Below are 12,500 nucleotides of genomic sequence, written 5' to 3'. Positions count from 1 at the left end.
TAAAGCCTTTTGAATAGTTTCTTTGCCATCCTGTATACATACAAGGCTCTGCATTTTCTCTGGTACATCATTCTAGAACAATAAATATCTTGTTAATGCTAAAAAGCAAGTGTTGCAGAAGGATATCTTTTGTATCTATACCTTCATTTTAATGTTTTTAAAATACATATATTCATATACCATTTTTAATAACATTTGGGTATTGGGTGCTTGTCCAAAAAAGTACTACATCACCTGACACCATGTAAAAAAAAGTCAAGAAACCTCTAAAGGCCTTATCACTTTAGCACTTTTTCTGTCAATTTTTTTCTTTTCTGAATGAACTTTGTATGAAAATCATGTAAACAAATATGACGCTATCGGAGTAAGGTCCCGAGAATCACACAAATATTCCCATACATATTACATTATTTTAAAGAAATATGATGATGTATATTGTATATATGAAAGTTCTAAAATATTAGCTTATGTTTACTTTCACTCATCTTATCTAATTTATTAATAGCACAAGATCAACACGGAAATTATTCAGATGGAAACGGTCATAACCATCTTGGTCTGGGAGGCGTTCAGTTTGTAGATGATCCTTGCAGAGAAAGAAATTGACAGAAAAAATGCTAGTGTGATAGGGCCTTAATGATGGCAGGATTGAGTATGGACTGGTTCCATTTAACAACAATTTGCCAGGATAAAGAAGCTCAATCTTACCAGAATGTATATGGTAGAGGTTTCTTGGCTTGCGACAGAGCTCAAAAATCACAGTAACTTGAGGAACTACATTTGGTTGCTGCACAAGGCAGTAATGTTTATTTTTCAAAATCTATGAATTAAATCTACCAAATAATAATCCTAATACATATGAAATCAGTATTGTTGGACACCCTATGATGTGTATTGAGTTTTAGTAATTTTCATTAATGGCTGCTGACTAATGGCCCTGATATCTAGGAAGATAATAGGTGACAAATAGGGAAATAATAATAATAATAATAATAAAAAGAAAAAAAAAACTGAATATAATTATCATACAAATCAGACAAATATGAATAGATATAGACTCCAGGTATGGAATCCACTAAGGTCCAGAATGTGAACTGAAAGTCTGTAAAGATCTTAGTGTAACATTAATGATAGGTAAAGATGGCATGAGATCCAATTCTGCCCAGACTCCCTTTGTGAACTAGTGTCATGACAGAATCTTTGGTGTCTTTGACACTTCTACTGAGTAAGACACAGCAATATGAATAAATATGTCCTTGTGTAGTGACATACTCTTGCAAAGTGGAAGCTTGTGATAATTTCTTTTATAAATACCTGGTTGATTGATTAGGTTCTGCCATGGCAGAAGGGAGTACAAGTCCCTCCTTTCACAATTGATTATAGGTACCGAGCCTTATACACATTCTATGTATTTACTTTAGTATTTAGTTTTTTAACATAATGATTATTAGTGTATATTCTTTCAACTTTACCTAACAATTTCCATAGTCTACATTATTGAAGCTTCTGGTTGCTGCTGACTAAAACTATAAATGGCCAGGTAACATCATAAGCAATCCATTGATTATTTTTCATTACTATTGGAAAGGTCTACACTAAGTAGGGAAAAAAATCCTATCTCTTAAAACTGAACTTGTTCTTTACAACATATACATTATTAAAGATCAGAATGTTAATGTTTATGGTATGGATGCACGAACGCAAACCGAAGATAATATTCTTGTACAGGACAAAATGTCACAGTCGACACTGCAAGAAATAATCTGCAGACACAAATGGTAACACCACAAATAAAGGAAAAAAGAACAAGGTAAGCACTAATCATATAACTCCTCTTGGTACTCTTGAGAATCCCTTCTATCTTGCGGTGTGCATGCAAAACTGAAGACAATATTTTTCTGGGGTGTTGTGACTGGGCACACAGCAACTTGTTGAATAGATTTTGTGATGTGGAATTGGGGACTTAAGGGGACCGTCCCTGAGAGAGGGGGGAGGAGGGGGTTAAATTAAGATAGTTAGCGTATAGTATAGGTACATGGATGAGGAAACTACCAAACGAGTATTAACCGCCTGCTATGGCTCGTTGTCTTGCAGCCGGCGTGCGAGTCCCTCAGCACCCGGAGAGGTACGTCGCTATTGAGCGCCCAGGTACACCTATGTGGACTTTTGCTTGCGGCAATCGTGCATAAGGCATTTAATTATGACATTGCGCATAGATATGAGTTCGTGAATGTTCAAGGAACACTTTTATACCAATATCAGGAAAAAATTATATCACCGTGATTTATGACGAAATATTTTGTGAAATATATCTAAAAAAAAATGTATGTTTTGTGTCCTTTTACACACGAAATATGCTTTGATCGAGACTCCCTGGTAATATGTTTTAGTTTACGTGGTAATATATACGTATATCACATACGAAGCACTAATGTTTAAAAATAGCCTTATAAGGAAGGATTGAAATATTTCCGTTACATTTCGCTCAACGGTCGGTACATCACAGCAGGGGGCAGTTTGAATTGATTTGAAATTGGTAGTTACCGTTGTAAAGACCAATTCAATACGAATGTTACCTAAATGTCGGATTTTTAAACTTCGGATGTATAAGCGAGATACAGATTATTTCATGTTGAAGATGATAGTACTCAGTAATACCTGCTCTGAAATAAAAACTATATGGAATTTTGAGCTCGGTTGTATGCGTAGTCTTCGTCTGGCGTTCAAAAAGCTATCGCATCCGTTTCGTGCGTTCCCGATAAAAATGAATATGTTTAGACGTTACCGTAAGTCTTAGGCACCATAAATTGGCAAATATCCCACAACACATAGGCATCTGCATGATTTTATGCACTTCTTAGTAAAGATAATGGGTGCAAATGGCTAATCATAAACTTTACACTTGTTCTCCCTTGCAATCTGTTAATATTGACAATTATCAAAGAAAATGGGTATGAGAGGGATAACTAATAAATTTTATTATTTAGATATGAAAGTCAATGTAGGCCTACTAAATGATGATGATTAATCTTTTTAACTTTATGTGCGTGCGTTCACGTACATATGATCCTCCTCGAAAATTATAAACACCCAGTGACCATCTCCCCCTCCCCCCCCCCTGTGTGAGGCATGGGGAATATTCAACGACTTTCGTAAGTTCTCGAATTCAATGTACTAAATTCATATGCTTTTGAAATTCTCAAAATTGAACCACCATGTTGTATTCATGCCAGGACTTTATAATTAGAATGATTTTGTACTAATGTTGCCATCCACAGTTCCCCATTTCTTCAAAAATAAAAAATAAATAAAAAATAAAATGGAAAATAAAAAAAATATTTTTTTTAAAAAAAGGTTTTTATCTGGTTTAGATTAGTTGTCTCTATGGTAAAATGCATTTATTAAGCTTTTCACACGAAAATATCAACTTTAGTGAACAACGAAAAAAAAAAAAAAAAAAAAGTGACATACCTTTACAGAATAGCGTCCCTATTAAACATGAAAATTCCTATTGTCTTGGTAATCATTGCATTGCAAAGTACACTAAATAAGCGTTTTTTTGATATATAATATCATTAGATTCAGAGAAAAATAACAGAGATAACGAACTTTGGCAAGGTGCCAAATACAAAACGCCGTAGCTCGGCTATTTTTTTATGAAGCTTCGGTACTTCCCAACTCACGTAATTTTCATGCGATCCAAATGCAGTTTGTTGCTTTCACTAGAGCCTCGGCGTCCCATAGCCATGTAAAAGGCCGATTTTTGAATTTTTGCCTTAATCAAAAAATAATAATATTTTAATGCTGAAAAACGCATTCAAAAATAGTTCTCTATGTCAAGCTGTCCCCCGCCAAAAAAAAAAAGGAAATTCAAAATTCGGCCTTTTACATGGCTATAGGCTAGAGTTGATCTAACACTAGCATTTTTGGGGGAATATTCTGTAAAGAGCTCTGATAGTTGGGAAGTACCGAAGACATACCAAAAAAAATAGCGATTTTTTTCAACTTTTTGGGGGTGCCCCCCCCCCAATGGGGGAGCAAAGTTAAAATTTATATATATAACGAAGCGCAATTCTTTGCTCTATAGCATGCAAAAAGAATCAATCAGTTATCTCTAACCGATATTTTTTTATGATGTATAGAGTAGGGAAAGGTGGCCATTCTCAGGGACGGTCCCCTTAATCTCTTATGCTGCGTCCAAAACTGCTCGTCCTGCTCGTCCAGATTAGTTGGACGAGATATTTTGACTGTTCGGAACCTCTACAACTTATACTATATCTAAAAGTTGTCCATCTTGTCCAGCTGGTCCTCCTGTGAAGGTGGGTGAACAGGACGAGATGATGTCACAATAGCTTTTATATGTAAACGTTGACAGTTGCAGGAAATCACAAGATATTGATGGGTAATTTTATGGCCCTTTATTAATGTTCTCAAAGGATATATGTATATATTTATTTTTTGTGTTTGTCACTTGCAGGCAAGTTAAATACGCATCAAAGTAATTATAAAACCTATGCAGCATCCAAACTGTAGAGTATTTTTCTTGCTTGGGGAATATTATATTTTTTCATGTGCAGAAAACATCATTTAGTGTACATTTGCGCAGATGGATCTGTGGATGGATGATGAAACAAGAGCGCGGAAAGATTAAAGGAATATTATGCGCGGAAGATGAACTAAAAAAGAACTAAGCTTGCGTGGAAAGTTACCCGAGAACTACATTGGCGCAGACAGAATTTAACCAAATATTTTCTGTAAAGGGAACGCATTCTCATGCAGACAAACCTCTACAGTCTGGTGCAGCGTGTAAAATAAAGACATTGGTATGATACAAAAGTGAATGTTTACATTCGAGCCGGTTGCATTCTGGGTCTTGGAGGTTCCGAATGGAGCCCATTTGTCCTGCTGGCTCTGGACAAGTTGTCTGGACGAGCAAGACAAGGAGTTCCGAACGCAGCATTAGTCTTCTAATTTTCTAAGACACTAAAGCAAGTCCACAGCTCTCTTGTAGAATCAGCTGGTGGTAGGCAGCAACTTTGAAACAGTGTAAAATTACACTATATGAAATTACTAGAACTGCTGACTACAGATTTGTTACCATAAGCCAGCTACCGGTACTGGTCATTAATCAATCCAATCTCATACCTACAAAATATATTATACAGAACTACAATTCTGAAACCACCTACTTCTGGGTCTCTCTTCCGTGAACAAATCCACGGTTATGTCGCCAATCGTCGTCTCGATAACCACGGACATTTTGAAAATTTATTAATATGAGAAACAAGATTAAACGGAAAATTAAGCAGCTAGACAGCAGTCTTCTCGCTATAATGAGAGAATATCTGCTTATAGCAGAAAATACTAAGTCTCCCGCGTATCTTGATTACGATTTTGCCTTTTCCCCATACACATCTTTACATATAATTTGTTAGTTGAGTGGCGAATGGGTGAAGAGAACATAAAGCCTTAGCACGCTTTCCATGCACACCGTAAACACTGTGCATTCGAGTTGGCGTCAAAAATATCTCAAAAGCTCTTTCATCGAATAAGTTACCACAGTGTATCTACTTCAGGCTGGTATCATTTGCATATGCTATTTTACTGAATGATTTTAAGTTTTCTTTTGCGTAGTAGTTTAATTAAAATTTGTTTCGAATGTTTTTGGTCTCCAGTAAAAGATAGTTATTTTTCAGGAAATCAGTTGTCTAATCATGATTGGCACAACTGAGAGGAAGGATTGGACAAATGATTTAGAACGATTGTTTGATGTGATTTACACTTGTCAGAATTAACATTTTCAAATATTTCATTAGATTTTGTATCCCCGTGTATTTATGATACTCGAGATATCTGTAACCATTACGCCATCCTTATACATCTAGTAATCGACTCTACCATTTTCATTATAGAATCATCATAAAGCAATCACCAACACACATTGAAAAAAAGGCTTCAAAACACATGAAAGCATTCGCATTAAAGAAACCAAAACCTCCTTTCATAGAAAAAAATGAAACTAACTCATATCCCATGATAGTTATTATTTTTACTAGACAAATCTAAATAACACGAAAGCCCTAAAAACCTCCAAAATTAAGTATAAAACGATTTGAAATAGGAAAGAAATGACACATATCAAGGATATCATACATCGTGCATCTGGCAACTCCGTTCAGCCCGTGTTGAGGCCGAGGAAATTATCATTAAAGATTAAAAAAGTCATTGTGTCTTCTCCCGTTCAACCTTGAGTCTTCAAAGTGAGTGTGTGGAATCCCCTCCGCAAGCTAGACAAGATGACCGTGGCCATGCAAGAGCCCTTAGTGCTTTTAGCGAGCTAGAGAGGGCGAGAAAGTTGGTAAGAAAAGTGCAAGGATTTGAGCCTATTTTCCCTCTGGGTTTCGCTATCTCAGCCTTTTTTCTTCCTCGCTCTAGTCACTCTTACAGGTCGTGGCGCAACAGGGTCGAACCTATAAGTGTGTAAGGGTGTGAGTGTGGCAGTGTAGATCACGTGTGAAGTGTGAGAGGCGCTAGAGAAAAGGTTGAGGTAATCCGGTATTATGTCTATTTTCTGGGAAGTTATGTGTTTCATATTTATTCTTTCTCTTTTTCAGCATATTTGTGGTTGTGGTCATGCTCATTTTGACAGTTTGGCAATGGGCCAAAAACGGAGATTATTGCTTTGGCTGCAGGAAAAATCAGGGAGGGTGCTTTTGACTTATTAAAGTATGTCATTTTCCATTTTATGTTTCTAAAGGTGGCTGCATATGTATTCATTATCCAATACATGGTGACCTGTGATTGCTCGTATAGATTTATTGATTATTTTACTGAATTTATGGTGTATGAGGTAACAAGTTCATGTGGTTATCCATATGGCAGAAGAGAAATCTTGAACACATGCCCAAAATTGAACCTCCTGCTTCAGCAGACGGGGAGTGCGGAAGGTGCACAAGGGAGATTGTGGGATCAAGCACAATAAGGGGCTGGTGATTTTCATAGATTATGCAAGTTACTTGGCCATTATTTAACATTCAGATGGCTTTCACCTTTTAAGCTTTATTATAAGAGGCTGGTGCACCCTCCACCTGAGTGGTATGCAAAATTGTTAACTTGTATGTGTGATAGGACACGAAGGTCATGGACCTCTTTGTCTTAATTTTGTAAAGAGCTTGTCATCTTCGGATTAATTCTGTTGTTGGTTACCCGTGGCTTTGAAGACAGGCCAGGCTGGTGTAATAGAGGATTCTTCTAGAGAAGGTATTAGACTTTGTTCCTTATTTTCTCCTATTTTTATCTTTTTTTATTAATAACCACTTCCCACTGGGTGGCATGGATGTACATGTCTTGGCTGTTGTGGACAAAGTAGCAGGTGGCAACAAACACGACCCCTCCTGTGCTAGTACTCTCAATATGATTCTCTCTTAACCCAATAACGACGGGTGTCCCACATATGAGACACCTGAAAAAATAAACATTGCCGGGCATCCCGCCAGTGTGACGCTGTATAGGGGTTTTTGCTCTGACACAGCAGCGGGCCGCAGCTGGCAAGTGGACAGACTCCGGGGAAGCTCCTCCCGCCGATTTTATAGCCGCCCAGAATTTTTTATTTTCGGCTTCAAAATATACCAGCATTAATGGGGTAATTGTTATTCTCAGCCTTGGTTTGAAAATATAAGACAATGTTATGTCCACTAGTGACCTACATTGTAATCACTACCAGGTGATATACTGATTGCTGCAGTTTATGTCTACTAAAGCTCCAGCAAAGACCATCATCTCTCATGTACTTTTTGGCAAGAAAGAGCTTTTACACTTCCAGTCCAAGTTCTAATTTACCAGAATATGTGTAGTAGAGATACGTTGATCTTCATCAAGAAGCTAAAGGCATGGAGACTAAGGCAATCATTTGACAATATTTCATATTTATTGCTGCTGCCAAATTTTTTGGGATATCCAAAAAGTAATAAAGGAAAACTTGAAATATCATTGAATGTAAATATATTATATGAAGCTTATTCTGAATGCAAAGACATGTATTTGTCAATGTCTCTGTCTGTATTTTTATATACATGTAATTTGCCATGCAAAAAGATAAGCTATCCTAAAGTTACTACCTTCATTTTCAGAGTTGCAGAATGGCAGAAGCTGGCCGGAACAGCGGAGGAATGAGCCAGCCGGGAAGAGGCTCTGCATACAGCACAAACTTTCCATCACCCATGACGTACCAGCCCATGCAGGTACCACCATTCCAAGCTGGGTACCAAGACATGTTTGTTCAGTCATACCCCAGGGTGATGCCCATCTCACACTTCCAGGGTAATGTACTCTGCCAAGACAATTCCCAGTTTCAGGGGAGTGGACACTACCAAGGAGATAACCAGTTCCAGAATAATAGCCAGTTTCAGGCCAACAGCCAGTACCCAAGCTACAATCACTACCAGAATAATGCACACTTCCAAGGCAATGGTCATTTTGAAGGGAATGGCCACTTGCAGGGAAATCAGTATCCAGGGAACTTGCAGTATGAAGGTAATTTTGTGATACCTAGTAATCCAGGAACTAGAATGATGTGTGATGAAAACTACCAGACATACATCGTAAACAATGCAACGCAGGTGGCAGGGATGGACTTGCAATCAAATACAAGGCAGTATAATTCTGTATCTCATAGTTTAAGAAGAGGCCCACCTCCAAAGTCAAATGTTAGGTATAATTCGGGAAAAACAGACCAGAATTGGTCTTTGCCAGTGGGGCAAAGCATGCTTTCAAGTGGTAGTCAAACAATGGCAGCATCTGGCAGTAGTACAGTTAATGTTTCAAAAGGAATAGGTAAAAGTGCACCAGTGACTAGTGATGGTTCTGTTGGAAATGTTGTCAATGCAAATGCACCTCAAAATAACTCAAGTTTTCAGAACAGGACTTACTCTGGTAACAACAAATCAGGGAATACAGTAGGAAACTTTACAAAAGAGTTACCCCGGAATCCAAATGCAATTGAAAATGAAGCCTTTGGAGGTGAAGCCAAAGTCAGTCCCCAAGGTAATGATTGTGAAGGTATTATCAATGGAATTGCAAGTGAAGGAGGTGTGAAGAATAAGGGGATGAATCGGGGAAGGGGAGGAAAGGGAAGAAGAGGAGGAAGGCGAAACTATGGTACAGACAGGCTGAGTCAAGGGCCAAACATGCCTTACACCTGGTATGAACCTCGAGGAGCTGCATATGACCAGGACCAGAAGAAACGGGATAGGGAAAGTGCCCTGGCTGAGACTGCAGCATTTATGCAGAGGATGAGTCTTGGCCGTACAGATAACCCTCCCACAAAGGAATTGGATAACAATGACAGAAGATCTAGAGGTGGTCGAGGGAGATATGATTGGGGTGGCAGTCATGGCGGAGTTGACAAGAGACAGCAGAGAAACAATTCTGAAGAGGAAAAGCAAGGGAAGGAATGGAAGAACAGGCAGGTTCGAACTGAGGATGGGAGGACTTATAATGGAGGTTATAGTAATGTTTATGATCAACCTAATGATCAAGAAAGGCCTCTTAGGCAAGAGAAGAACTTTGGCCGTGGAAGAAATGGACGTAAGAACAACAATGGAGAAGGGCAGGGGTTTGATGGAGAGGTGGGAGAGAGGGAAGAAAGTGCCTCAACTCAGGGTCCAAAGCCAGGAAGAGGCAGGGGCAGAGGCAGAAATGACAATGGGAGAAAACTATGGGGAGGCAGTGAGCAGAGTGAAAGGCCAGGGAGGGAGAGTGCCCCTGCACCAGTGAAGAATGAACAGAAGGCAGAGAAGGAGAGCAGCCCAGTGGCAACACCCAGCATAACAAGTTCAGGCAAGGAGGATGAGCAGACCCAGAGAGACAGACTCATGGAGCAGCTGATGAAGGGAGTGTATGAGTGCATGGTCTGTTGTGACCGCATCAAGCAGCACCACGCTATATGGTCCTGTGTCAACTGTTACAACTGCTTCCATTTAGGATGCATAAAGAAATGGGCAAAAAGTTCTAGTGGAGGTGAGAGATGGATTGACAGAACATTGTTTGGAATTAGAAAAGTTATTCTTTAATGTGTAGCTCCAACAAAAAGTTAAAATTATAAAGCTAAATATTTGTTATAAAACAGCAGAAACTCTTGAATAACATTCTTGTAAATTAAATACCCAGTTATCAAATTAAGAATACAGGAATATAAGTAGTAAGATGTTTCCAAAATGAATATACATGGCAGTAGAAAATATAACCTCCTTTGCCTAATTCTTTCTCTTCCTTGATTATGAAATTAGATTTACTCAAACATCATCCCTTTATTCCAATAGACTCTGGCTGGAGGTGTCCAGCCTGCCAAGCAGCCACGCCAAAAGTTCCAAATGCCTACCTCTGTTTTTGTGGCAAATTACGTGAACCAGAGTGGAACCGACGTGACACACCACATTCATGTGGAGAGGTGTGTGGTCGAGGAAGGAAGATTGACTGGTGTAATCATAAGTGCAATATTCTATGCCATCCAGGACCATGCCCTCCTTGCACAGCATATGTTAAGAAGTTAGTAGTTCATTTGTGTTCTTTTGGATATTTTAGTATTGCTAATGTTGGCATATAGTGTGAATTTATTTTTATTTGATTCTTTTGGATATTTTATTATTGCTAATGTTGGCATATAGTGTGCATTTTGATTCCTTTTTTTTTTTTTTTTCTTTTTTTCTTTTTTCATAAAGATAATAAAGATGAATATAATTTTTTTTCATAATTATGATTGCCTTCTTATACCCTTTAAAGAACCTGTCCTTGTGGAGCCAAAAGTCAAGACGTGCGCTGTAGCATCACGGAGCCCTTTGTTTGTGAGGGAGTGTGTGGGAAGGTGCTGAACTGTGGGGGCCACACTTGTGAAAAGCTATGTCATTCTGGGCCCTGTGGTGACTGTCAGCAGGAAGTAATGCAGAGTGAGTGCCAATGAATTAATGTTTTAGCTAAATGTTTTAGTTTTAGGGAATGACAAGTGTAATGTTAACCTATTAGATCAGGATGCTTCACTCCTATCATGTGGCCCAAAATAAGGGCATTAGGCTTTCTTGGGTGGCCACTGCTGGGTGCAAGGCTTCTAGGCCAGCACACAAGACTCCATGCTCCCTGTTATTTTCTCTTTCTGCATAGGAGTTTTTAGCTTTTTTGCCATTTTCCATTGTTTATCTTTGTTATTTGATTTGCTTTATCCAGATGGTAATATCCTGAAACTGTGCAGGAATAGGATCCTGAGCATGGAAATAGTGTCCTCAGTGGAGCTGGTGCTCTTCCAGTCATGGCTCATGGCCAGTACATTCTACCCTCATTTATAGAAGGAAATAATGTTAAAGCCCCTACTCAAATTCCAAATGAATCCAATCACCCTCCAAGACCTTTTTGCACTTGTGGTGAGTTATTCCTTTCACACTGACATTCAGCAGAAATTCTCATATCAGCAAGTTTGCGTCACCCCAGCCCACACCCAAATTTTTCTGTGATGGCATGTGAAGGGATATTCTCATTAGCTAGACTTTAGGGGTTAATCCTTGGCACCAATCATTTTTCAGATATACTTTTACTTTATCTTTTTTTGTAACTCAGGTGGTATTTTTGCAAGTTTTCAAATATCTAATAGAAATATATATATATATATATTTATATATATATACATATATATACATATATATATATATATACATATATATATATATATATATATATATATGTATATTTATATATATATGTATATTTATATATATATATGTATATTTATATATATATATATTTATATATATATGTATATTTATATATATATATATATGTACATTTGTATATATATATATATTTATATATTTACATATATAAATATATATATATATATATATATATATTTATATATATATATATATTTATGTATATATATAGTTATTTATATATATATTTATAAAAAAAAAATATATATATATATGTATATATATATATATATATATATATATATATATATATATATATATATATATATATATATATATATATATATATATATATATATATATATATATATATATTCATATATATATATGTTCATATATATTAATATATATGTATATTAATGTATATATATATATATATATATATATATATATATATATATATATATATATATATATATATATATATATATATATATATATATTCATATATATATATATTCATATATATTAATATATATGTATATTAATGTATATATATTTCTACATATATATATATATATATATATATATATATATATATATATATATATATATATTTATATATATATTTATATTTATATATGTATATATATTTACATATATATTATATATTTATATATAATTATACATATACATATATATTTATATATATATTTATATATATATATATATATTTATATATATATATTTATATATATATATATATATTTATATATATATATTTATATATATATATATATATTT

General features: G+C 36.0%; 2 protein-coding genes and 1 long non-coding RNA gene across 7 annotated transcripts in view; 2 read left to right on the top strand and 1 right to left on the bottom strand.

Moving 5' to 3' along the window:
- LOC138864021 (peptidyl-prolyl cis-trans isomerase-like 4) overlaps positions 1–5,946 on the bottom strand; it is an 8,262-nt gene extending 2,316 nt beyond the window's left edge. For all 5 annotated transcript variants that reach the window (XR_011399055.1, XR_011399053.1, XR_011399054.1 and 2 more), the window contains exon 1: positions 5,190–5,946. Coding sequence is in view for 2 of the 5 variants with exons in the window: in XM_070129813.1 (XP_069985914.1) it covers positions 5,190–5,259 (70 nt within the window). In the remaining 3 variants the exon portion in view is untranslated. The remainder of the gene's footprint in view (positions 1–5,189) is intronic.
- LOC138864022 (uncharacterized) lies at positions 1,965–3,336 on the top strand. Its single transcript, XR_011399056.1, has 2 exons — positions 1,965–2,148; positions 2,224–3,336. It is a non-coding gene; the product is annotated as an uncharacterized lncRNA (long non-coding RNA).
- A 1,386-nt stretch (positions 5,947–7,332) lies between the features above and the next one.
- LOC138859097 (protein shuttle craft-like) lies at positions 7,333–10,943 on the top strand (the record flags this gene model as incomplete). The annotated part of the gene is given in 5 exon segments (XM_070129455.1): positions 7,333–7,402; positions 7,512–7,642; positions 8,130–10,017; positions 10,320–10,545; positions 10,780–10,943. Coding segments are annotated over 5 exon segments (2,479 nt in total), but the record flags the coding sequence as incomplete, so codon positions are not given.
- Positions 10,944–12,500: the final 1,557 nt, after the last annotated feature.

This window comes from Penaeus vannamei, chromosome 14 (assembly GCF_042767895.1).
Source record: "Penaeus vannamei isolate JL-2024 chromosome 14, ASM4276789v1, whole genome shotgun sequence".
Lineage (NCBI taxonomy): Eukaryota > Metazoa > Arthropoda > Malacostraca > Decapoda > Penaeidae > Penaeus > Penaeus vannamei.
The sequence above is the reverse complement of the archived record's forward strand: the minus strand, read 5'-3'. Positions and strand labels throughout refer to the sequence as shown.